The sequence below is a fragment of the Diaporthe batatas genome (genome assembly GCF_019321695.1).
Source record: "Diaporthe batatas strain CRI 302-4 chromosome Unknown Contig00014, whole genome shotgun sequence".
NCBI lineage: Eukaryota > Fungi > Ascomycota > Sordariomycetes > Diaporthales > Diaporthaceae > Diaporthe > Diaporthe batatas.
This window is the reverse complement of record NW_025408561.1, coordinates 1,211,344-1,235,754: the sequence shown is the minus strand read 5'-3', so window position 1 is coordinate 1,235,754 and position 24,411 is coordinate 1,211,344. Positions and strand designations below refer to the sequence as shown.

The 24,411-nt window shown below is 56.6% G+C and overlaps 10 protein-coding genes across 10 annotated transcripts; 3 read left to right on the top strand and 7 right to left on the bottom strand.

Moving 5' to 3' along the window:
- Window positions 1-1,132: 1,132 nt before the first annotated feature.
- KVR01_010734 (uncharacterized protein) lies at window positions 1,133-2,825 on the bottom strand (the record flags this gene model as incomplete). Its single annotated transcript, XM_044787319.1, has 4 exons — window positions 1,133-2,206; window positions 2,273-2,324; window positions 2,383-2,501; window positions 2,574-2,825. The coding sequence occupies 4 exons, from the start codon at window positions 2,823-2,825 to the stop codon at window positions 1,133-1,135; spliced, it is 1,497 nt and encodes a 498-aa protein (XP_044639881.1).
- Window positions 2,826-4,371: 1,546 nt separating this feature from the next.
- KVR01_010897 (uncharacterized protein) lies at window positions 4,372-5,862 on the bottom strand (the record flags this gene model as incomplete). The annotated part of the gene is made up of 1 exon (XM_044792585.1): window positions 4,372-5,862. The coding sequence occupies one exon, from the start codon at window positions 5,860-5,862 to the stop codon at window positions 4,372-4,374; it is 1,491 nt and encodes a 496-aa protein (XP_044640044.1).
- Window positions 5,863-7,021: 1,159 nt separating this feature from the next.
- On the bottom strand, window positions 7,022-8,094 carry KVR01_011123 (acylglycerol lipase; the record flags this gene model as incomplete). The annotated part of the gene is made up of 2 exons (XM_044786070.1): window positions 7,022-7,891; window positions 8,029-8,094. 2 exons carry the CDS (start codon window positions 8,092-8,094, stop codon window positions 7,022-7,024), a joined length of 936 nt encoding a protein of 311 aa, XP_044640270.1.
- Window positions 8,095-9,486: 1,392 nt separating this feature from the next.
- KVR01_010834 (uncharacterized protein) lies at window positions 9,487-12,184 on the bottom strand (the record flags this gene model as incomplete). The annotated part of the gene is made up of 4 exons (XM_044788105.1): window positions 9,487-11,005; window positions 11,056-11,355; window positions 11,413-12,064; window positions 12,169-12,184. The coding sequence occupies 4 exons, from the start codon at window positions 12,182-12,184 to the stop codon at window positions 9,487-9,489; spliced, it is 2,487 nt and encodes an 828-aa protein (XP_044639981.1).
- Window positions 12,185-12,567: 383 nt separating this feature from the next.
- On the top strand, window positions 12,568-14,598 carry KVR01_010990 (uncharacterized protein). The gene is made up of 5 exons (XM_044790053.1): window positions 12,568-13,007; window positions 13,176-13,309; window positions 13,424-13,639; window positions 13,707-13,732; window positions 13,790-14,598. The coding sequence occupies exons 2-5, from the start codon at window positions 13,256-13,258 to the stop codon at window positions 14,166-14,168; spliced, it is 675 nt and encodes a 224-aa protein (XP_044640137.1). The 5' UTR covers window positions 12,568-13,007; window positions 13,176-13,255; the 3' UTR covers window positions 14,169-14,598.
- Window positions 14,599-14,641: 43 nt separating this feature from the next.
- Window positions 14,642-18,925, top strand: KVR01_010988 (uncharacterized protein). Its single transcript, XM_044788689.1, has 2 exons — window positions 14,642-16,286; window positions 16,352-18,925. The coding sequence occupies exons 1-2, from the start codon at window positions 15,092-15,094 to the stop codon at window positions 17,056-17,058; spliced, it is 1,902 nt and encodes a 633-aa protein (XP_044640135.1). The 5' UTR covers window positions 14,642-15,091; the 3' UTR covers window positions 17,059-18,925.
- Window positions 17,441-18,616, bottom strand: KVR01_010856 (uncharacterized protein; the record flags this gene model as incomplete). Its single annotated transcript, XM_044784842.1, has 2 exons — window positions 17,441-18,201; window positions 18,268-18,616. 2 exons carry the CDS (start codon window positions 18,614-18,616, stop codon window positions 17,441-17,443), a joined length of 1,110 nt encoding a protein of 369 aa, XP_044640003.1.
- A 1,241-nt stretch (window positions 18,926-20,166) lies between the features above and the next one.
- Window positions 20,167-22,126, bottom strand: KVR01_010974 (uncharacterized protein; the record flags this gene model as incomplete). The annotated part of the gene is made up of 1 exon (XM_044788290.1): window positions 20,167-22,126. The coding sequence occupies exon 1, from the start codon at window positions 21,907-21,909 to the stop codon at window positions 20,167-20,169; it is 1,743 nt and encodes a 580-aa protein (XP_044640121.1). The 5' UTR covers window positions 21,910-22,126.
- Window positions 22,127-22,162: 36 nt separating this feature from the next.
- Window positions 22,163-23,335, bottom strand: KVR01_011061 (uncharacterized protein; the record flags this gene model as incomplete). Its single annotated transcript, XM_044793161.1, has 3 exons — window positions 22,163-22,929; window positions 22,983-23,109; window positions 23,210-23,335. The coding sequence occupies 3 exons, from the start codon at window positions 23,333-23,335 to the stop codon at window positions 22,925-22,927; spliced, it is 258 nt and encodes an 85-aa protein (XP_044640208.1). The 3' UTR covers window positions 22,163-22,924.
- A 489-nt stretch (window positions 23,336-23,824) lies between these two features.
- Window positions 23,825-24,272, top strand: KVR01_011017 (uncharacterized protein; the record flags this gene model as incomplete). The annotated part of the gene is made up of 3 exons (XM_044787596.1): window positions 23,825-23,827; window positions 23,926-24,064; window positions 24,199-24,272. The coding sequence occupies 3 exons, from the start codon at window positions 23,825-23,827 to the stop codon at window positions 24,270-24,272; spliced, it is 216 nt and encodes a 71-aa protein (XP_044640164.1).
- Between the last annotated feature and the right edge of the window lie 139 nt (window positions 24,273-24,411).

Genomic DNA, 24,411 nt, shown 5'->3' with positions numbered 1-24,411 from the left:
TTTGTGGGCACCTGGAAGGGCTTGCAATAATTTCTGTGGGAGTCTGCTTGTACGTCTGTACAGTAGATTCCGTCACCCCAAGGCTCAGGCAGGGAACGGGAGGGGTCATTCGGTCCTATTGGCACTTTCGGATAACCCGAAGTATGTTTGGGTCACACCACAAGGCTTATCAACTCCTACAAACCCACCCCCAACCTTTTCATTCCAAAAGCCTCCCCTCCAGGCTACGACTCAACTGCGACCTCCCAGAAACACTTCACCACGACAAGGAAAAATCGCACAACACGCCACCGTCAAGGGCACAGCAACTGTTCACGACCCCGCACCGAGCAGAAAAGATGGCCCCTCCTCGCAACACTAGGGACAACAGGAAGCGCGTCGCTCGCGAGCTCCCCCGTGGACAAATACCTCAGTCTACAAAATGTACTTCTAGTTTTTCTTTTTCACCATTAGAATTAAGTTTCAATAAACTTTTAAACATACCGTATCTTTAGTAATATACTAATGTTCTAGCTGGGCGGGATGGTGAGGTAATTGAAATCATGGCTGGATACATTAGTATTGTTTTTTTTTTAAAAAAAACGCTAGGTCTTTAAAGAAAGTTTACCACTATGTGAAGAGGCTATATATGGTCTTGGTCTTGAGTGCTTACCACCGTATGAAGGCGCCATGTATGTCCTCGGACGTATACGGAATAGAAGCGAAACCACATATATGGTCCCGGACGTACGGTTACCTAGGTATGAAATAAGATCGAGACAAGTTACTTTCGCAGATGAAAGTTCTACGTGATTCTAGCAATACATCTGAGTGATTTGAAAGCCCTTGAGTTTGTTCTTGTGCCTATGATGATGGGCTCCATGTTTTCTACTCCTCATTCCATCAATTTCTCCTACTATGGGCATGTAAGTCGAGTTCGACATCACCGTCTCTTTAATGAGACTGTATCGGAATAAACTAACTTCCTAGAACTGGCCTTTAACAGCAAAACCCCATTGACCTTGACAGTATACTGCAACGGCTTGTCCAAACTGTACACAACCAGCAACTGTAGCTGGATGACCGAGTACATCGACCAAGAACTGACCCACAAGCCCAATGCAGAGCTGAAGGACCCCACGCACTATCACGCTCAAGCAACACCAGACGATGCCGCGGCAGCCTTGAGCCGGACCTCCCGCTTATGCAGAAAACGGATGATGAACGCGATAGCAATCAGCCCGATCGAGAGGCCGACCATACTGGGGTACCCCTTCGGATACGCGGGCGCCTCGACCTGCTGCCATATGACAAGCGGCAGCCACGCCTGGAAGACATAGGCCATCTGGTTCATGGCGCCGGTGACGAGCGCCCGCTCCTCGTTGTCGTCGCTGCAGATCTCGTGCGCCCACGCAAAGGTCAGCCCGGAGATGCCGCCGCCGAAGCCGCACAGGATGAAGGCGGCCCACTTGAGGCTGTCTGGGATGCCGGCCCAGATCGTCAGCGGCACGTAGGCGATGATCTTGACGAGGCCCGAGAAGACGATGGCGGGCCAGCGGGCCCCGCGGAACAGGCTGTCGGACGTCCAGGCGTAGATGAGGGTCGTCACTATGCTCACCACCTCCGTGATGGTGGGGTAGATGTTGACCTCGCGCAGGCTGTAGCCCTGTTCCTTGAGCCACAGGGGGAAGGCGGGCTGGGACGAGCCGCCGTTGCCGTTGTTGAAGAGGATGTACAGCATCACCAGCGCCCATATGTGCCAGCTCGAGAAGATCTTCTTGAACTTGGCCTTGGTGTACGGGGCACGCTGGGCTCGGCCCTCGAGACGCATGCGCTCTTTCGCGAGGGCGATCTCCTCGGGCGTGAAGTACCACGCCTTTGTGATCTCGGGCAGGTCTGGGAGGAAGAAGAACCCTGAGATGGCGATTGGGAGTGATAATATCGTGTTCGTTATGAAGAGCCACTGCCACCCATGATAGCCATGGACGCCGTCGAGATTGTGAGCCCCCGCCATGAGGTAGCCCGAGACCATCGATCCGACGTTGCCCATGGCGTGAAAGAGACACGAGCGCTTCGCCAGCTCGTCCTTGCGGTACCAGGACCCGATGATGTACTGCATTCCTGGGTAGAAGGTGCTCTCTGCCAGGCCGATGAAGAAGCGCAAGACGTAGATGTGCGTGGCTGTTTTACATTTTGCCAGCAAGATGGTGAGGACCGACCATGTGACCTGTTTTCACGATTGTTAGTAAGTGGCTCTCAAGTCAATGGGTAGAGACTGATCTCTTGAGCATACCTCGCAGATAGGGATCCATATTCCGGGACGTATACGAGTAAGCAGTAAGTTACTGGGAAGGAGATTAGTTCAGCTCCGACTCAATCACCATCGGTTATAGGAAATCATACCTGGGTATCTCCCCTAAGACGTATCCCACAGTCCAGCAAACCTGCATGTAGTTCAACTCATTCCCGAATAGCTTGAGGTCTTCTTTCATACCCGACACAAAGGCGTTATTAATATTGACCTGCCAACTATTAATTTGCTGCACATTGCACGAACCTTCAATGCCTGAGAGGCCCAGGTGTTGGAAACATACCTGGTCGAGATACTTTATGAAGTATCCCAGAGAGGCAAGGGTCATGAGAACAGCATCGAGCTTGAAAAGGAAGCGACGCTCCTCGGGCGACTTGTCGAAAGTATCCCACAGATACGATTTCCAAGTCCTCTTGGGCTTCTCCTCGAGCACCTCCGTGACAGACGGCGCATCACCAACCCCATCGTCCTGTAGCACAACCGCCGCCTTCTCGTCGGTGGCCTGCGGCCGGACCGCCGCGACAGGCCCTGTCATGGGGACAAAGATCGGGAGGGAATTCGCCAATGAGTCCGCGTCCGATGAAGCACACGATCAGTCAACTCAACGGGCCGGAATATCAACCAGGAATCCCTGTAGTAACCGATCGACAGCAGCAAACAAACAATATAGACCAGTACCGCAAGGGGAAGGTATGAAACTCTCCTTCATCCTCTCCTTTCTCTCTTTCGGGGACCCATGGTACGCGCTGGGGGGAAGACGTTATATTCTCAGCCGTCTATTCGCCAAGGCACACTCCCCCCACGCGGGGAGCGCAGAACATGTATGCGAGCCATCTGTCGCAATAGAGGGGAAATAAGTCGTCAAGGAGATATCGCCTCGTCCAGGGCGATCAGGACTCCTTATAACTGGCCCATCGCCACCAGAAGGGGGAGATACCCTGTAGTGGGTGGTCAGTCAGCGGCTTGGCAGATCACGGAATCTCCAAATCTGTACCCACGGGTCGGGCGCTTATACGTTTACACGCCTGGCCGTCCCCATTGCGGCGAGACAGAAGCTATCGTGGTTGATATATTGAATGTGTGCGAATCGCAATCACAGCCATGATTGATCAGGGAGCCTGGGACGGGTGGGCCAGCCAAGGTTGCCAAGGTGCGCTCGCGGGCGGCGTTCTAAGTTGGACGTGCGTGGGCGGCAGTGGTTGGTGTCCAGGGACAGACGTGCTGAATATCGCGGTCGGTCATTGCTCGAATCCTGGGTGCATCGTGGCTGAACAGTACGAGAAGAGACATGATGTCCTCGCCACAAAGACCTCACCTGTTCTTCTCAAGCTTCCACGAGGTCTCCGCCAGGCACAATAACAGGTCCTAAGCTAAGGTATCCCGGAGGCCGATAGATAAAGGCCGGCATTCGAGGCGGAAGACGGGCGCTTACTCCTGAAGCCGGCCCCGGTGTCGGGTCTACGCCATGATGCCGGTAAATGTCGTCAGGGCGGGGGTCCTTGTCCTCGGCGTGTCCCGGTCCCAAGCGTGGCCATTTCCCCGGCCTCGTGGTTCCGGTCGGATGTTTGAAAAGAGTCCAGCCCCGTTACGTTTGTTTGATCGCGGATGTTTTATGAGCGGCGGTACAAATGACCGACTCAGCTGGGAGACACCGCTCCTACGGGACTCGCAGACCGACCCTCATTGACCTTAGTATCTTCTCGTGTATCTTCTCGTTAGGCGATGTTCTTGCCAATGCACTTGCACACCATCCGACCTCGATCTGCGGGGCCGGACCAAAGTCTGGTCCACTGGCAGTCTGCTGGCTTCGAGTGGACGTAAAGACCAGCTCCATAGCGTTGGTCACAGATGCGAATAAAATAAGACGTGGCCAAGAACCTCGTGTGTATGCTCGTGCAGCAGCATGGTCATGTCTAATCTAGCAGTCCCCAAATGATCGGTTGCACCTAGGCAGGAGCATTTATAAGCCATAACAGAACGCCTCATATGATTCATAATTTTTTGTCCAGAAAAAAAACCCCCGAAGGATATTTCTTATCAAGGATCCAGCTTCATCCATCCAAGTAGGGGAAATCCTCCCTTTAAAGATCCTTCTTGAAGAAATGCTCAGGCTTGTGATCCGTCTCATAGTCAACATGCACATAAGCCCTCTCCACGTCGGGCAGGCTCTCGAGCTTGAACTGGAGGTCCTCGGCGACGTCGTGGGTCTCCTGCAGCGATTCGTTGGGGTCCATGACGACGTCGACCTCTGCGATGAGGCGCGGGCCGGAGTGGTAGACGCGGACGGTGTCGATCTGGCGGATGGCGGGGCTGTGGGTGCAGCAGACGTAGGTGATGAGCTGCTGGGTCTCGACGGAGGCGACGACGCCGACGAGCAGGAGGAACTCGGTGAAGGCGGTGCGCAGCCAGGCGAAGCTGATGATGACGGATATGACGATGGCGCCGGCCGGGTCGATCCACCAGATGAGCTTGGAGCCGCCGACCGAGGTGAGGATGCCGAAGCCGTTGATGAGCAGGTCGTTGCGGTGGTCCTGCCAGAGGATGAGGATCTGCGAGTAGCGGTCCTTGAGGGCCCAGGTGTAGAGGAACAGGGCGAGCTTTGTGGCGAAGGCGACGCTGACGGCGATGACGGAGGGGAGGTGGAAGCGGTTAACCCCGGCCTCGCCCTCGCGGTCGGCCAGCTCGCGGGCGGAGAAGGCGATGAGGATGAAGGAGACGGCGGTCATGAGGAAACAAAAGGTGATGTTCCCGACGGTCTCGAGACGGGCCTTGCCCGAGGGGAAGCGGGCGGGGTCGACGCGGCGGACGGCGCGGTTGGCGAAGATCAGGGTGACGTTGCTGAGGGGGTCGAAGATGGCGTCGGCCATGGTGGTGAACAGCGAGAGGGAGCTGGACGAGATGGCGCCGTAGACCTGCAGGGCGGCCAGGACGACGTTGGCGACGAAGGAGCCCCAGACGGCGATCTTGAACTTGAGCTGGTCCTCGCCCTGCTCCTGCCTGGCCTCTGCGACGTGCTGGTCGACGGACTTGAGCATGCGCTCGATGGTCTCGTTCTGGCGGTTGTAGAAGCCCTGGACGCGGCGGGACTGGACGGCCCTGCGGCCAAAGCCGGGCAGGAGGCTGGACGTGGCGCGCCTGACGCTGGGGGCGGGGGACGAGGTGCTGCTGGTGATGCTGGCGCCGGCGGCGTTGGAGGAGGAGGAGGGCCGGCCGTCACGCTTCCTAGAGATGTTGGCCTTGATCTTCTCCAGCTCATCGGCGGTCTTGTACCCTGCTGACAGGCCGTAAGGGTCGCTCTCGGCAGAGTAGCGGGGGAGGCGCCCGCCCGCCTTCTGGTTCTCAATGTCCTCGTGGTGTGGAGGGTGGCGGGCGTGTGCGCCCTCCTGCTCGCCGCCTACCTGCTCGGCCTCGAGGGCAGTGCTCGCGGCGACTTTGGCATTGTCGTTCGCATGGGTAGACCGGGCGCCAGACATCGGGGTGTGGTTGCTGGAGCGCGAGACATTGGAGACGTGGTGGTGGAGGTTGAAAGGGTGCGGGTGGTGGGTGATGGAGGCGGAGAGGTCGGGCTCCATCTTGGGTCGACTCGACTCGACTCGACTCGGACACGCAGGAGGTAGATGACTGGTGTACACACGCGGGAAGGTGTACACAGGACAAGGCGGCGGGCCAGTTGGCGTCGTGATGTAAGCGAGAGCGGGCGGCGGTCGAGCGCGATAGGCCAAAGCTGTTGTTTGTCGGGGGACTTTGGGTCTGAACTCTGTGCCACAAAAGACAAGAAGCAACAAACGTTGCCGTCACGCGGGCGCCACTTATACGCAAACCCTGAAGGAGAAGCTTCCCTACCTCGTACCCACCTCGATTTTGGTCATTGCAGTGTACACGGCAAATGAGGCCCTCCATCGCGCAAATCGCCATAGCTGTCGCGGGGGGCGGAGGGCAGCTTCATGCTTGGCAGCGGCGCTAAAGAGCGAGAGCGAGCTGTAAGATGGGGGTCCTTCTTTTCGAGGCGGGCTGACGGGCTGACGGGCTGGCGGGCAGGGGGACATCGTCCTCGCGTGGTCCAGTGGTTCAGGACTTTGTGCACTTGGACAGGTCAGACGCGCGTTGGTTGGCTGGCCGGTGGGGGGCCGGCGGTGAGCTCCACGGACCGACTCATGTGCAGAGTTGTGAAGATGCAGAATACCAATTGACAGCAACTGACAACATTTGCATTTGTGGACCATGCGGAGGGAGCTGAAAAGAAAGAAAGGAGGAGGAAAGGACTGGCGGGGCACATGCTGTTTGTTATAACATGCAGTAACATGTTCCCCCATGTTTCGGCGCAACTCGGGAAGGCCCAAGGCGTTTCAGCAGCCGGCCAGCCGGTGCCACGGTGCCATGCACTGCAGCTGCCCAGGCTGCCAGGCTGCCAGGCCGCTCCTTCCTGTGTGTAGTGCTTGGGCTTGATGGTCTGGTGTGGGGATTGCAGTGCCACTTATTAGTGGTAGCACCACCTTGATAGTCCTGTCGTGTACCACTGCTGAGGTGGTGTAGGCTGGATACAATATATATTCGCCATGTGCAATAAATGATAGGTCATGTTCAAGTCAGCAGACAAGAAGGCATAGATACTAAGTACTTAAGTACTTGAGTAGAGATATACATATATATATATATACCGGTATATATATATGTATACACCCTTCATACTACTATACAGCATAAACACACACACACACACACACACACACATCACAGCTTGGACTCGACCTTGGCAGCCTCCCCCGGCCCATCACCACACCTCGCCAGGATCCACCGCTCGACGTCCGCATAGAACTCGTCGCGCCCCGTGTCGGCGTGCAGCTGGTGGTAGGCGCCCTCGTACCTCTTGAACTCGCGGTCGGGGATCTGCTGCTGCCTGTCGAACCACGCCCTGGCGGCGTCGAAGCACGTGGCCTTGTCCATGTCGCCGTGCCCGAGCCACAGGCTCTGCACCCGCGGGCTGAGCCGGTACCTGCCCGCCGCCAGCTCCGCCGTGCGGTCCAGCAGCCCCGCGAGCCCCTCGAGCGTGCCCGTGTCGTGGCACAGCTCGTCGTCCCGCAGGCTCTGCACCACCGCCGGGTCCCGGCTCAGGTCCTCGGGCGGGATCGGGTTCGCCAGCTTCATGCGCGGCAGCACCCGCCCCGCCAGCCGCCCCGCGAACACCTTGAGCGCCCCGGGCCGCGACGCCGCCGGGAAGTCGATGAACGGCGCCTCCAGGATCCACCCCCGCACCCGCGCCACCACGCTCTCCTCGTACTCGCCCGTGCTGGCCAGCGCCAGCACCTCGCCCCCGCCCATCGAGTGGCCCATCACGAAGAGGGGAGCCCCCTCTGGCGACGCCGGCACCGCCACCTCCCCGATGAACGCCGCGATGTCCGACAGCACCTGCGCCGTCGGCCCCGTGAGCCCGCGGTCCGCCGGCCGCTCCACGCTCTGGCCCCACCCGCGCTGGTCAAACGCGTACACCGCGATCCCCGCCCGCGCCAGGTGCGGGAACAGCCCGTAGTACCGGCCCACGTGGTCGCTGAACCCGTGCACGAACACGAGCTTGGCCCGCGTGGTGGTGCCGGGCTCGTCGGGCTGCACGGCGTTGGCGGCGCTGTCAGCATCATGCACATGTACAGGCCTCGGCAGTTGCTGACGAGGGGGGCGGCACGGCAGCTGACGCCGCCCGGGACAGCGGCAGGAATGTGTGCTACATGTTACGGAGTACTTACGAGCCATGTCTTCGTGTAGAGGCTTGCGTCCCCGACCTTGAACCTGCCCTCTATCTCCTGCACCATCCTGACAGTCGGCTAGCTCGGCCCTGGATCAGATGTTGGTAGATATTTGCCAGAGACAGACAGCCTGCCAGTATGTCCTCGTCGGCAGCTTTCGATTGGCAACGAGACCTCGGGAGATGCAGATGTGCGGATGTGCGGACGGCAGGGCCGTGAGAAACGAGAGCTTGATGGCGGGTTGAACTGGTTGAAACCCGGCGGTCAGACTGACTTGGGCGCCTGAATCACGTCCCGCCTGTTTTGCTGCTGTGCCTGGGGTTGTCCCGTTTCGATCGTCGGGACGGACGGAAAGCCTGTTCCTCGGGGGACGGCCTGAGACACAGTGTCTGCTCGGAATTCGCGATATAATGTCAGAAACCTCGTTCGGATTATTAAAGCTGCAGGTTTGTCTGCCTTTGTCGCTGCAGGAAATAGATGGCACTGGACCCTTGGGGCGTGGAATGGACACTAGAAGATCAGAATCGATCCGGCTGTCCGTTCGGCCCCGCCATCGTGACTGTGACTGGCTTGGCCGAGGCCCGTCGTGTTTGACGAGACAGGGCTTGTTAAGAAACGGCCGAACCCCAATGTCACATGCTGCTGTTGCTGACCTCGAGTGCTGTATTGTAGCTAGCTAGCTCACTGCCCAGGTGCGCACTAAATAAGCTCAGGATTCCATGCATCATCTTAGATGCCCGGAATGGTTGTTTGCCCTGCTTTTGTCTACAACCATCAGGTCAAGATAAGCGCTCCGTTGCTGGCAATGGCGCGGGAGGCGACTTTTTGGCTGACCCGACTCCATTTGTCTTGGGACAAGTACATTTACCAAAGCACTCGTGGACTACAACATACGTCGTGGGGGGCAATAACATTGCGCGCGAGGCCAACTCGTCACAACAATATTGCACAATGACTCCTAAAAACCACCAACTTGATGATTCTGCTCGTGTCTGGTCAATGCTGGCCAACGGGTCAGTAATTGGCTCGAGCAAAAAGAACTATTAAGCTAAGCACGATCGCCACAACTTGAAAGCCACGAGGCTGCCGCGCGTACCGTACCCTACACGCCAAAGGATGGGGTCATCCGAGAGACCCGAGAGACCCGAGAGACCATTTTCCAGAAGACCGATATGCCAAACTCATACACGGGGAATCCAACACGCCGACCCGCTGACCCGCCGACCCGCCAACCCTGGAGAAGCCCCGACCCGTTCCCGTTGTGATATTTCATCGTGTAGTCGTACACGTCGTCAAGCCCCGGCTCCAGAAACGCCTGAAAACGACCACATGGATATCCTCTCCTTGGGAGAAACTCTTGCCACCTAAAGGCTCTCTATACGAGAGATCAGAGAAGAAGGAAGAAAGCAAAACTATACGCGACACATCGCATTAATCGCACCGTACATTGCCCATGTATCAACCCAGCCCGTTCGTGGTGTTCTGGCTGCCCTCATGCACCCTCTGGCTGTCCAAGTGCGAGGTGAACTTGCTCATGGGCGAGTCTTCCCCTGACATCCGAAGCGAGATGCCGCTATCATCGTAATTGGCCGTGCTCACGTCGAGCACAGCGTGCTGGTCCCCATTCTGGGGGCCGCTGCCCAACCCTGGCTGCGTGCTCTCGATGAGCGCCAGTATCGCGTCGTCGCTGCTGCCGCTGCCGCTGCTGTAACGCATGCTCTTCCGCTTCTCGTTCCCCATGGGATCGTCTTCCTGCTTCCTCTTCGTGGGCCCGACGGCTTTTGTGCTGTTCTGTTTCATGAACCCGCCCTTCTCGGCCAGGAACCAGACCATCTCGTCCAGGAAGCACTTGAGGCACCACCAAGCTCCGAAGCTGTCGGCGCTGCTGATCGTCAGGTCTCGCACCATCGTCGTGCCGATGGTCTGCACAAAAAGAACAATGTCTGCAGCCGAGGCATACGGGAACCGACTCGAGAGGGTGCGCAGGAAGTCTACCCAGCGGTCGAGAATGTTGGCCGAGCTCGACCAGTCTTGGCTCTCCGGCTCCTCTGGCTTCGGGTTTTGCATGTGGTAGTCTCCCTGTACGGTGCAACGCTCGAGGTCCCACGGCACTTCCCTCGGGTCGAGCAGCTGCCGGATGTCTGCGACGAGTAGCTGCACAACATCCTCCATGCCTTCCACAGGCACGCATTGTGCGATCTTCCTGGGCCGTACAAATGATATAAAGTCGAGATACATCTGTGTGCGGTTTGCGTGGTTGTGCAGGAAGTTGGCGGTGGCATGTGCCGTCGTGTTGACCCTCAGCGCCCGGTCCAGCAGATCAGCGAAAAGCGCGGCGGGGGCCTCCTTGGCTCTGAATATGTGGTAGGGCTGGCCTTCAAATGATTTTCGGATGTGAGACACCAGCTTCTCCGAAATGTTGCGCAGGCTCTGCAGGCCGTACGGGGGGATAACCTGCAAGGCAACGACAGAAACAATCTGCATCATGTTTTGATACATTCTGAGATCACACTGCTCAATCCATGTCTCCAGGGCGGGATTGGCAAGCAGCTTCTGTACTGGTACCGTCAGAGTCCCGTGGAACGCAGTGAAGAGATGGAAGAAATTCTTCTCCTTGCAAAACCGTATGCACTCAATCAAAGAAGTACAATGCGACAGATAGAGGGCCTCCAGGGACTTTGCAGCGTCAATGTCTGTACCCTGAGGAAGATATGGCTCGATGGCTGGCAGAGTAAGACGCGCTGGTGTTTGTGATGTGTCTTCCAACCGCAGCGAGAGGATCTTGGAGGTTCGGCTCCCGGTGACGCCGAGCTCTGCTGTTGTCTGAACCTGTGGGTTGTTGTATATAGCATGCTGGTGCTGATGTGATCCGCCGGCTCTTGGGGCTTCGTTCCTAACACTGTCGATAAGGCCATCCTGGACCGGGGAGAGAGAAGGCTTTTCGAGTCCTGCAGCTGTTGAGGGCCTCGTCGTATTGCTAAAACCATATTAGAAGTGTCAATCCCGATGCCGAGTGACAAGACTCACCCCATCTTGATGCTCTCTGCAAAACTTGGTCCTGACGTGACAGAAGCGGGGGCCTGGCTCGGTACTTCGTCGAGATCCATGTCTTCATCGATCAACTCGAAGTCAACATAATGATACTTGGATTCTCCGCGGACACCAAGACGCCGTGTCCTGAGTCCCGGATACAATACCCTGACAAGCTTTCCGAAACTGGCGGGGTTCAGGACAGCAATCTTCTCGTGCGCGCACCGCTTGACGTAACTAGCATATACGCGACTGCGAGGCACAGAAGTCTTGCCTTTTCGACAGGCCGATTTGATCCTGTGAGCTGCCTGTTAGCCTGGTGGTGTACAACAAGGGCATCCCCGGAGGCCTTACCAAAGCATGGCGAACAGTTGTCGGCTCCGCTCGCTGCTGGGGCCGCGCTCGTTGCCATGAAGCTCCGTTGCCACATCCTGCAACGATCGGTGACTATTCCTCGTGAACAACTCGCGCATCTCCTGGTCATTGTTCGTATTTGACCTTGACCTGTTGGGAGCGGGGCCCATCTCGAGTCCTGAGTCTGGGGCCGGGCTATCATTTCGATCCATCATCTGGCTCGCGAGGCCGGGGTGGCCGGGGTGACCGGGGTGACCGTTGGTGGGCATGAATGTGTCCACGGAGTGCGACTGTCGGACCATCTGGGGCTGGGGTTGGAAGTGGAACTGAGAGCCCATGCCATTGTGCATCGCAGGCTCTCCCGAGTAGTCGCGGGTGGACTGGACCGGGAGGGAGTTGGCGGCGAGGACATACTCGGGAGTGGGAGGTCGCGGCGCCGGGGCGATCTGTCTGAGCTGACCGTTGTGCTGTTGATGTTGATGTTGTTGTTGTTGCTGCTGCTGCTGCTGCGCAAGCCACTGGGCGGCGAATTGGATGTCGTCAGGGTCTTGGCGGCCCGTGTCGGCATTGTTTGGCTGGGTGGTGGTGCTGCGCGCCGATGTTGTTGATCCTTCGCTCGGGCGCCGTGAAGCTGAGAAGCGCGAGTACGCTTCTGCGTGTGATACAGTCAGCGACGCGCACAAAGACGAGGTGACGGGCAAGGTTCCGTGACAAGCATGTTCAAGGGCGAAGGGGAGGGACGGAGCAGATTGTTACCTGTTGTTGAGGCCATGGAGCCTGCGTGGGTTAGTATTTGTGTACTTTGATGGCGAGTCGAGTCGCTCGCTGGACCGTCTGGATCTCCGAGACTGGATCTCCAGAGAGGATCCTATGAGCAAACAAAACTGGCAGGGCAGGGCAGATAGAGATGATGAATGAGTGGAGACAGGATGGGCTGTATATGCAGACTGATTGACCGGGTGGCAGAAACGGTGATACAACCTGCGAGCAAGATGGGCGATTTGTCTTGTTGCTGCTCTGGACTGCGAGTGGGAATTGTTATTTTGGGGGTTGTTGGCTGGGAGACCTCGATGAACCAGAGTCGGATCTGCAGGTGGCTGGACAAGCTGGGGCCACCCGGGGTATGGCTTGATAACAAAGGCTGGCACTAGCGAATGAAAGAGGAAAGGCGGGTTTCACTGCGGGGCCTCGGGGCATGTTTGTGCCTGAGGCAATTCCCCTCGGGCCTGCACCAAGCTGGCAAGCAGGCAAGCTGGGCCAAACCTGTGACAACATTGAGGGACCCAACCCCCTGGTCAGCCCAGTCCTCCCTGCCAAGCTGGCCTGTCTGCCATCTGGCCAGTGCTCACACATGTCAGCACTGTCGTCAGAGGCAAGTCGTCATCAAGGGCACTAAAACCAAGCTCCCTCCAGGGCTGGACCACCAGGTCCGCCCGCTGCTGTCTTGCATTCCTGCTGCCGTCTAAAGAGAAGCTCGCATTCTTGGACACATACTTCTCTTCCTCCACCTCTCCATAGCAGTCACCCCTTTGGATTCATCAAACAGCAGCCTGTGCCTCCTCGCTCAAAAAGACATCTTCGCCACCCTTGACCAAGTCAGTCTGAACCTGTTATCCCAGCTGCAAACAGCAGCAGGCCTGTGGTAGGCCCATTTCTCCGGGGTTCCGAAGCTTGAGCCCCTTGGCCCCGCAATCAGCTTCCTCTTTGTTGCTCCAACTTTGTGCCAGCGCAACAATCTGACCAGCTGTACTCTCTCTGCACAGATTTCACTCCTCAAGGACAAACCAGACATCGTCAACAACCTCGTTCAGCTCCATAAACCCCATCACCACCAGCAGAAACAATGGCTTCTTCCCAAGACAAGGTCCAGCACTATCTTGGCCAGCTCGACAAGGAGGTACGTACAAAGATAGTGGCCACGGGGGCAGGCCGGCCGCCCTCCAGCTCTGAGCTGCAGCAGGGCCGAGGGCTCCATCGTGTCCAGCTGCTGTAACAAACTAACATGTTGCAGCTGTCCAAGTATCCTGCCCTGCAGAACCTCGAGAAGCAGACCAGCGTCCCCAAGACATATGCCGTCATTGGAGCCGTCACCCTGTACTTCTTCTTCATCGTCTTCAACCTCGGCGGTCAGCTCCTGACCAACCTGGCCGGCTTTGCCATCCCTGGCTACTACTCACTGAACGCCCTGTTCACCTCCAGCAAAACCGATGACACCCAGTGGTTGACCGTAAGTCGCGCCCGTGTCACCCGTCTAGGTCGACCGTTGTGCTAATCGTTAACTTTTTTTTCTATAGTACTGGGTCGTCTTTTCCTTCTTCACGTAAGTTCTCGTGCCTCCGCCGTCCAGGTGGAATGGGCTCTAACAATCTTTGCGCAGCGTGCTGGAGAGCCTGCTCAGTGTCGTGTACTGGTTCCCCTTCTACTACACCTTCAAGTTCGTCTTCCTGCTGTGGCTCGCTCTTCCCACCTTCAGGTATGTCTTGTGGCCCCCCCGGCTGTCAGTGGCCCTTGAAGACCCGTCTGACAGTGTGATAGGGGTGCCGAAATCATCTTCCGCTCTTTCCTGGCCCCCACACTCGGCCGTTACTTCGGCGGCTCTACCGCTCCTGGCCTGCGTGCTCAGGCCGACAAGACCGAGTAAGCAACTTGCACCACGGGATCTGCCGACCAATCGAGGGCGCGCGTGGCCCTTGAAAGCCTCGAAGGGACATTTACTCGGCAGCGAGAGTGCGAGGATGAAACCATTGTGCCCTTGAACATTGCCGGACAAGCTGGGCCGGGCGATTGGCGCATGGGAACATGTATAGATGGGACGGATGCGTTGTACTGCTAGCTGGTGAAATGTGGATGCCAATGGGGTAATTCCTCTCTTTGAACGAGTCTTATTAGAACAGGTGATGGTTACGTTTGACTCTTGTCGCGCGTCATGGGTTGGGTGATACATCAGTTCATGAATTTGCGGTCAGTTGTCTTTTATTCGCAGCAGCTTTTACTTCCGTCATTTGGGGTCAGAATATTGCTGCAGCTAGCCGGCCGAGGACTCCATTGTTACCTAGGTGGGTGAAGGTGACGAGGACTTTGGGCAGTAGGCCCACCGCACACATCTGAATTGGGACTACGTCAGCTTCAGGGTGGTGTCCAGTAACTGCACGTAGTAATAACGTCTTCCATAATTGGACTCCGAACTGTCCAATTTGTAGATCCTGAGCGGGAAGATCCACCATTTGTGGGCGAACTGTGGGTGAAGTACTCGGGACCTCCGAATCAGGTAAGACCGCTGTTACGGGCCAAGTACCGGGAACCTGCCAGGGTCGCTGTCCGTCCCAGCGGCTCAGTTCGCCTCTGGCTTGTCGGAGATCCCAAGCAGTGAAACCTGACAACCACGAAACCAATGCCCTCTGCCCCTGTTTTCCTGCACACAGCACAGCGTCTTTGTCTACCTTGTTCATTCGGGTAAAGATCGAGAAAATTGGGCTCTGACCACTCCCTCGAGTCTGGTAAAGTCTTACGACTCGAAGTCCACGCCGCCATCGTCAGACCGAACCCACCGTCGACCACCACGGCACGCCGTCACATGCAAATAGCCTCTCTCACGAACTCCCGACCCGGCGTTTGACATTTCCAGGACGGACGCATACGATCCGAGCAGTCGGCAGCTCCGTGAGGGCATGTCCCCACGATGCAGCTCTCTCCGCTGCAGTCGCGATTCGCAGCCTCAGCCATCGCCACGGTTGTCCTGATCATCGTATACTTCACCCTCTTTCCACCACAATTCGCCTTCGCCGAGGAAACAAGCCATGTCTCGCCCGTAGTTCTGGATGGCTCGGCCGGGTTAGAACTAGCGGACACGGATTCGGAGACAATAGAGCTCGTGTACGAGCCAGAGTTCGATGCCTTCGACCGGAGTATACTTGGGGAGGTCACAAAAAGGGATACATTGTCCTTGACGAACAACGTTCCCAACCAGATGAACCTCGTTTCCGGCCAGACTCTAGTCTACGTGTTCCAAGGCTCGCAGCTGTCCAGTGCACAGGATGCTGCGGCGTTAGAACTGCGAGCTGAGGCCGAGACGTCCGAAGGGGAAGAGGTGGATGTCTTCGCAGACCTGTACGAACAAGACCAGTTGCCCAAACGGGCCACCGCGACTATGGTCTATATTTCGGCGAATACGTGCCTGCAACCCACGGGTAACTCGACGTCGTCCGGGCCCCCACAATTGACGCTTTATGTGTCCAACTCGACGGACAACACATCCCCGGGGCCGTTGGCTGATGCAAGCAAACAGGAGGTCGTGCCGTTCACGGAGGGGGCGGTTATGTTCAATCTCACCGCCTCGGATGATCTTTACATGGGTGTCTCTGCGAGTAATTATTCGGACGACTTCTCGGGGATATACAACTTCCAGATCGCCGCGTCGGTCGACATGTGGTATCACAGCTACAATGAGTCCATGAGTGACGAGCTGTTTTGGGTGGACAGCGATACGACTTCGGTTCTTCTTATGACGCAGAACCTCACTACCACCCGAGACAAGGGCACAGAGGAACAGCTTATGGAGTCGAGACCATATGTCATGTTCGCACAGAACGACGCCGTCCCTTCCATTAACGGTATGAGGTACTCGTACTGTGGCTTAGACAACTATGCTCAGATTGCTGCTGTTAGAAACGGCAAGGAAACAACTCAGATAACCACAGGCATAACCAGGCGAGGCGCAGGAGGGCATCCCAAGCAACAATTCTACTTTAGCGGCCTGAATGCCAGCTCAAAGTACCAGGGCATTCTGGCAAGGAATGCAAACGCCACGACGGATGTCAACGTTCCAGGAGGTGGTGGTCACGTCTTGCGAGCCACTACCTTTGAAACAAAGTCGAGTAGGTCACATACTGCCTCATCAGTCGTATACCGTGCGCCCACCATATGCTAATGATTTTAACAGCCGGTGGCAACTGCGCACTCGTCTTCAATCTCACCTTCTGCGACCAGGTGGCCTACGCCGTGCCCAGCAACAACATCACCTTCCCCAACACCACGCTATTGGGGGAATTTTACGACCAGTATGCGCAGTCACTCTGGGATGGCTTCAACAAGTCGCTCCAGCAGATTCCGTGCGAGGCGCCCAACGAGCAGCAGTACTCTCTGGTGCGCAACTGCTCAACATGCGCGTCGGCGTACAAGAACTGGCTGTGCTCCGTGACCATACCGCGTTGCGAAGACTTCTCGGCGACAAGCCCCTGGCTGCAGCCGCGGGCGATCAACGAGACCTTCCCGGACGGCTCCCGCCCGGCGCCAGACCTACTGGCCCCCTTCGCCGAGTCCCAGAACCAGATCAGCTTTCAGCGCAGCCGCAACCCTATCATCGACGAGACGGTCAAGCCTGGCCCGTACAAGGAGGTACTCCCGTGCGAGGAGCTGTGCTACGAGCTGGTGCAGAGCTGCCCGGCCTCTCTCGGCTTCGCGTGTCCGCGCCCGTGGATGACCGGGTTTAGCGAAAGCTACGGCCGGAGGAGCGAACTCAACGACCAGGGTAACATCACTTGCAACTACCCCGGTTCATTCCACTTCTATGATGCGGCTCCGGGCCTGGCTGTGCCGTGGCTCTTGGCATCGGCACTCTTCTTGTCTGCCACCGCGGCTGTTTTGTAGTGGGTTAGCAGAGTTCCATGGTAGACTCCGGCCCGCAAGGCAGTCTGGGCTAGTGATGAGATAGGCAGACCACCATTTGAATTATACTGGCGCCGTCTGCCCTCTAGTGGCATCACATTTTGCGCAGCATGATCGTATACTACAGAAGTCCAACAGAGACGGGATGGCAGCATCTGAATGACTCTGCGGCAGAGCAAAAGGCATTCCAAAAGCTTCTTTTCTCAGCTTTGGTTTGCTGGTTGGTTTTTGCTTCGCATAATGATTGGGTATCTAATAAGGACCAGCAGGCGTTATCAAGCCACAGTGCGATATCTATGGCTACAAAGAAGACAAGAAAGAACAAGACAAATCGCTATGAACGTAGGTGCAAATAACACGCGTCTTACTCGTACGAATAACACAGGAGGCTGTTCTTGGTCGTCATAACGTCGTCGACAGTGACGTTGTCCCCCACGCCCAGGAACGTCAGCCTGTCAGTCAGCATGGCCTGCTCCGCCGTGTCCACTTGTGTCGGGTCTGTCACTAGGTCCCTGTTGCCCCCAAAGTCGACATCACGAGCGGACGGGTCCGCCTGCTGCCACAACCACCACAGCCTATCGACCTGGGCGTGGTGCATGAAGAACAGTGGGTCGTTGGGCGACGTCCCCGGGATCATGTCACCGCCGATAGCATTGTGGATGGCGCCGTGGGGTCCGTTCTCGAGGGCGCGCCAGAATGTGACAAATTCGGTGCTGGATCCCGTCATGTTGGCAACAAAAGTCGGCGTATAGTAGTACGCCGACATATTTGCACCGCGCTCAGGGTGGTCCGGGTCCCCGAAGCCGTCGGCGAAGTCCCGGTTCAGGCAGTGTGGCCTCATCGCGCCCGAGTAATACGCCACCGTGAGGTCGGCGAAGGCGCCGTCGGGTACACACGAGGTCAGCGGGTTCGGCCGGGAGGGCGAGACGAAGCCTCCCGGGCCTGTACCGCCAAACCCGGTTTCGGCGGACCCGGAGAGCAGGGGGGAATCGGGCAGGTGGCCCGCGTCGAGGGTCCAGTCCCAGTAGGGCATGGGAAAGGAGAGGCCGCAGTCACCCTGAAGGGTTTGTTCGTAGATGTGGATGAACCACCTATGCCAGGGGAGGAAGGAGGCTACGAAGTGGACTGTGGTTTGGGATTTTGTCAGTGAGGGTGTGACTTTGAGAGAGACTTGAGGACATCGTGGCTGACTTTTACGGTTCAACTCGTTGTGTACGTAAGGGAAGTCATCGTATAGTGTTGTGGTCAGGTTCAGCCTCGACGGCTTAGTGGCCAGACATCTGACGGCCGAGATATACTCTTCCTGCTCGGCCGTGTTCAGCGAACGCCATTCTCTTCGTTGGCCAGGCTTAGTGCAGCTCTTGGAAACTACTCTATCTCGAGCAATCAAATCTTTCGTGCTCAGGTCTCGAGGATGTTTGTGGGGTGTGTGTGGGATCTGGTGGTGGAAGTCGTTGAAGGGAATTGCTCGGCTTGTCTCTATCAGAGACGAGAAAGCCTGGGCTACGATAGACTTGGACACCCACTGGGTGAACAACATGGCGAGTAGGTGGTATCCAGAAAGGAGGGTCTAATGAGTGACTACCTAAGTAGACAACGAGGGGCGTGCGGAGTTCTCACCACGCAGTTGAGGGTACACATATATGTTGTATATATTTCCCCCCTTCTACTCATCACGAAGTCTACTAAACGTATGCTCAAAGGGTATGGCCGAAATTGCCAGGTCCCAAAAGGCAACCGTCCATCATCACCACATGGCCACCTGGGCAGCTAGGATTGATTGATGGCTCTTGACTCGCAACTGTTGAGTGCTCGGAAATAGAAACGCCAAGGATCTGGAACGAACTCCCCACAAAATACGAGGTTCCTCACAAACTGGGTCAAAAAGCTTAGCATCAACTTAATGACCCCTTTAAGTGCAAAAAGGGAAGACAGACCGTCAATCTTCGCCCTCCTGCTCACTCGCCTACCCACCTAGGATTGGTAGCTATGCCTATCTAGGTAGCCTCGTAACATTAAACATATGTATTATCCACCTGCTGACCATGGACGTCGGACGTTCTTCCAGGCTTATTTGCAGCTTTCCAACACCACAACAAAATTTAGTCGCTGAAGGACCTCGATATCCAGAGTCGAAGGTATTTGCGGCATAATAGTCATAATCTGGTGCTCATGGTTGTTCCCGCGTAAAAGTCTATGGCACTCGCTATACCGAATCGCTACAACTTGCGCTCGCCCTGCCATGTATCCCTATTTTCTATAGGGCCACGAATGTTTTCATTCCGAAGGCTCTGATGGGCCCGAATTTGCAAACACGGTCGATTGGAATTTTCCGCCGGGTCCCTCACCAGATCCAAGACATCAAACCTTTCGTTCTCCTTGGGACAGTCTTGAAGGAATCTTGCCTCGAATCCTGCGCTGAAGTTGGGTCAGGGCCAGGCTTAATTTTATGCCCTTTATGACTGCATCCGCTTAAACGTAGAGACGCTCGAACCAATGGGATCGCGGGTATCCATTCTCTGTCCCCAGGCCTCCACTGATCTTCTCTGTCCAAATTTCGGAGCAGTATCGTTCAACTCCTGAGCGTGCAACCGCAGGCTCAGGGCTGGGGCCATTTCCCCGGAAGGTGGACGATGACGGGACAAGCCACCAGGCCCTGGATCGTATTTACTTGCCCTAGCCACCGGTAACTATACGAATGCGAGCAATGGACCCGCAGGACGTTCGGGGTGCTCTCAAGTGCCGCTGAAGCTCTCCATGAGCCTCGACCGAGTCAGCTGCAGGTGTGAGCATTGAAAACATTGGATCTTTTTGGGATTCCCGGCGTCTCCCTTCTAGCTCCAGTGTTCGGGAAAGGGACGCCGGCGTGACTGTTCTGGAGAAACACGCCCCATGGATTCTGGCTCCGACAGGGAGCATTGGTGGTGTGCGACTCCTGGATAGTGTCGCACCAGAACTGGGCCTAGGGGTACTTTTGAGCCAGAGAGTCCTTTGGAGCATAGGCACCCGTCATATTGAATGACAGAGGTGACTGCTCACTTGGCAAAAAACCGTGCTGTGTACAATTCTATTCCTGGGGTGTCACTTTGCCTAAGCCTCACAAAGCGGCGGCAAACGTGGCTTGTCCGATTTTGCTCCTTCGGCCAGCCGTTCTCGTCTTGGAACGGGCAGGACGAAGCAGCAGCTCGGCTTCCTGGTAAGACCGTCGAGCGAGCCATAGCGGCTCAGCCTCGTGCTCAACCTCGCGAAGCTGAAATGCCACACTAGGACAACAAGGAAGATCCGCATCTCCAGCATGGCTATCTTCTTGCCGAAACAGGCCCGAAGGCCTCCTGAGAAGGCCATCGATGCCGCTGCCTTCGGATCGAACTCCCCAGCGGCACTAAGCCAGCGATCAGGATGAAACTCGTTCAGCGGTGGCTCTGTGATGTTTCGGCCTACTGGCTGGCCGTTGCTTGCTTCACGAGCTGCTGCCAATGTCGGCTTCCCTCCCAGGTATGCCACTGCTTGATGTGTAACATCCTGTGTCATGAGGACGACAGGCGTCCCGCTCGGGATCCGGTGGCCGAGGACGGTGCAGTCTTGTACGGCTTCACGAAAGGAGATGGGTCCGGTGCATGAATGTCGTAGTGTCTCTGCAATGAAGGCGTCGAGATAATGAAGGGGGGTCGCCATGACAAGTTCGCTGGTCGGGGCAGAACACGAATCCGGCAGAGACCGAACAAGTTCTTCATGGAGCGCCTCCTGGGCGCCTTCGTTATCAGCGAGATACTTTAATGCCCACCCAATCGACGAGGCCGTCGTCTCATGGCCCGTGATCAGTAACTCGATCAGCTCACTTCGCAGCGCAACGTCAGACGTGGCATCCTCGGCTGTTGGTCTCGAGGCAGCTCTCGCGAGGACGAGCTCCAAGGCGCTGTCAGGGTGGTAATCGTCCTTCGACCTGTCCGCCGAAGTGTGCCGCGCATCATCGATGATGTTCTGTAGACAGTCCTCGACTCGTTTCTGTGCTCTTTGAAAGGGCCAGAAGAGGTTCCTGAACCCCCACAAGTACACAGTTGGCGAGATGCCCAGTGTGACCCAATCTAAGCACACGAGACAGAGTTTGAAGTCTCGATAGAGACGCTTCGGCAGAGTCTCTTGTTTACCGCGTTCCCAGCGCCACGTCCTCTTCTCGCCCGCCTTGTTCTCGAGATCTGATATAGAGGCTCTTTGTAGGCCGAAGTCCTTTCCAAGCAGCATAGCCACCATAGCCTCAAGCGTCGCCAACCTCAGGTCCGCGCATGCTTCAAAGGCCATGGCTTGTTCCTGGCTGCCCTTCAAGGACCATAGTTCGACCAGTTCCAACGCTGCATCGCGTGCCCTTGGTCCAGCCATGGTCCCCAGAAACGTAGGGCTCAGCATCGAGTTCCACGTCCACCTCAACGCTCTGAATCCGGACCCCGATGACATTCCGATGCTTGCACCAGGGGCCAGGAGCCCGAACCATTGGCCCATAAGTTTCGACCGGTCGATGCTACTGAGCCGGCGAGTCACAATTTCTCGAACCTCTGTAGGGTCCGTCACCACCACCACAGGGAAGGACATGCTGAAGGAAGGAATAAAGGCCTGGTAGATGGGGCTGCGGTGATTTCGGGACTGCGCATTGAACCATGCAAAAACCTCACCACGGGTGAAGAAGGAGATTCCCAAGTTTAGGAGGTCGCCCCATGGCATGATGTATGAGACCCGGCTGTATGGAACCCCCGGGAGTCGCTTGGGGATGAAGATGAGTCTCGAGGTATAAAAGAGAGCCGTCGAAAAAAACAGCCACAGTAGAAAGGACGTCATCATCTTTAGCAAATATGGAGTAACGAAGTGTGGGTTACAAAGAGATACAGAAAGAGGTCGGATCACCTAAAATGTAGGCTGTTGGTTCTCAACGGAGTGATCTACCAGTACCGTGATCCCCTCAAGATACGAGAACCAGCTGGGGCATCCCGATATGAACAGGCAACAATCTGAGAGCAGGCTCAAGTCGTCCGGCGCGCCTTTGGCTGATCCATGGCCATTGATCGTCGATAATCCATCGAACTAATGCAAGAGGGCGCGATTGCTCCGGCCCGATGGATGAGCTCTGTGCCCGGGGCTGAACTTGGCTAAGGGGGCTAGCGCTCACGGGCATCGGATCACCGATCAAACTGGTCTTCTGTCCGGATCGGAATGCACGGCGGTAAAGCGATGAAATGCCAGCCGCTTGAGGGTTAAGATCGAGTTGCATAGTCTCACAAATACTGACTTGAAAGGACGATTGATAATACAGGGGTGTGTGTTGGCCAATCTCCACCACCACCTCCACGGGTTTGCGAATTGAAGAGTCATGTCACTTCGATCAACATGTTTTGAAGACATGAACCTCTAGTTCATCTTGGTGGATTGAAACGGCACCCTCGGGATGTCAGTATTCTCGTTCTGCAATACAGAACCATCTTGGGCGTGGCTTTGCAGCAGATCAAGTAGGCAAAAGCATGGAGTTTCTTCTGCCTTGGTGCCTGGCTTTGATTCCAGGGGACAGCCCACACAGTTGGGAGGTCACTGAGCAGATAACAGGTTCTCGCGAGCATCTCGGCGCCGGAGAAGGGTTTTGCGCCATATGTGCCGTCTACTGTAGACGCCTACAGACCAAGCCTGGTGCTGAGTGGCCAGTCCGCAGGGGCTGCAGAGAGGGTCAAGAGAGCCAAGCTGGCCGGCTGCCATCAAGGACGGGATTTGGCGGCAAGAGACCGTTCAGAAGGCCTTCACGCAGCGGCTCAGGCCAAAGGCTTCCCTGTCAACTTGGCGACCTGGGCTTCGAGCCTCGCGACCTCTCCTACTCTGATCGGTCAGAAACCACATGCACCACAAGGGACAGGCCGAGGCAGACATACCTTCACGTTCGGCCCTGGTCTCGTCCTGCTCCAGCTTGACCCAGCCCCAGTAGGCCAGCTGGTAGGTGAACATAGCCATGAGTAGAACCTTGGCGACGGGCCTGGTGAAGTCCTTGTAGAATTGGGACTGCAAGTGGAAACGTGTCAGTGGACAACAGGCAGGCAGCAAGGTGAATTGGTGACTCAGAGACTCAGAGACCCAGAGGGAGGGAATGCCAGGATCTTACGAGGGGCGACGGCTGGTGCGGCTCTGATGAGGCAAATCGCCGCTGGATGGGGGCTTTGGATGTGATGGCCTTCGATGAGAGCCGAGCCTGACGGCTGGCCATTGACAGCATTGCTCTCGGGCTCATCGTGCTGGACTGGAGACCAAGTCCTGTCGTGAACAGTCGAGTGATGATGATATAAGTGACTGACTGAGTAGGTACTTGAGCAGACTTGAACCCTGGACTCGAAACCCTCACTGCCTGCCATGTGGGCAGGAAAAGCGTCGTGCTCCAACTCCCAGGCCCAGGTCCAAAGCAGGGTCCCCACTGATTAGCGGCCCCGCAGCGCGGTCAACTGCAAGGGCGGGCTTTGCGGACAGGGGTAGCTCTTGGACGACACGTCTACCGGAAATTCAATATGGGGATGCGGTTGTCCTAAAAGGGACCTTGAAATCTGTCCCCATTCATTACTTCAGCATCCGTTGCATTACATATAGAACCGCGTCCGAGCCCCTTGACCCGAATCGACCTGCCACCCCATCCTGCCAGCCTTACAGACCACACTCCTTGAATATTTCCAAACTATACGGTTGGCCCACTTCTTCCACACACCTCAACCTCACTCCCTCACTCACCATGGTAAGCCCCCAGGCCCTCGCCCCTCCTCCCTCCCTCGGGCGCGCGCCTTGCGCCTTGCGCCTCCCGACCACCACCACCGAGACTGACCCGGCGCACAGGCGCAAACTCCCCAGCAGCGACGGGCGAACCTCAAGTTCGCCAAGGAGCAGGAGGCCAAGATGGGCAAGTCCAGCGAGGATATCAAGAAGATGACCAAGAAGGAGACGGCAAAGTCCCCCATCTCCCCCATCTGGCTCGGTATGCGACACGCGACCCCTGGCCCCTTCCTCATGACCCCTTCCTGGCTCCTCCCCCCTCCCTCACCGTTCCAAGTCTCCATTCACGGCCATCGGAGAGCACACGGCTAACCGGACGTATGTGTCTTGGAACAGTCCTCCTTGCCTTCGTCGTCTTTGGTGGCATAATATTCGAGGTTATCTCGCGCATCTTCTTCGGCAGCCGATAAACGCCACGGGACACTTTATCCGCAACGGATCCACCGGGCAAACAACAAGAACGATGACGACGACGACAACCACCACGATGCGCCGTATTTGCGAGGCGTCATTGGCGGTCGCGATTTTGAGAATGGCATGATTGCGTGC

Bases quoted from the DNA above. Each gene is read 5' to 3' on its own strand.
- KVR01_010990 (XM_044790053.1), top strand. From the start codon at position 13,256: ATGGCTTCTTCCCAAGACAAGGTCCAGCACTATCTTGGCCAGCTCGAC. The intron at 13,310-13,423 runs GTACGTACAAAG...AACATGTTGCAG, and splicing joins TTGGCCAGCTCGACAAGGAG to CTGTCCAAGTATCCTGCCCT. The intron at 13,733-13,789 runs GTAAGTTCTCGT...ATCTTTGCGCAG, and splicing joins GTCGTCTTTTCCTTCTTCAC to CGTGCTGGAGAGCCTGCTCA.
- KVR01_010988 (XM_044788689.1), top strand. From the start codon at position 15,092: ATGCAGCTCTCTCCGCTGCAGTCGCGATTCGCAGCCTCAGCCATCGCC. The intron at 16,287-16,351 runs GTAGGTCACATA...TGATTTTAACAG, and splicing joins TACCTTTGAAACAAAGTCGA to CCGGTGGCAACTGCGCACTC.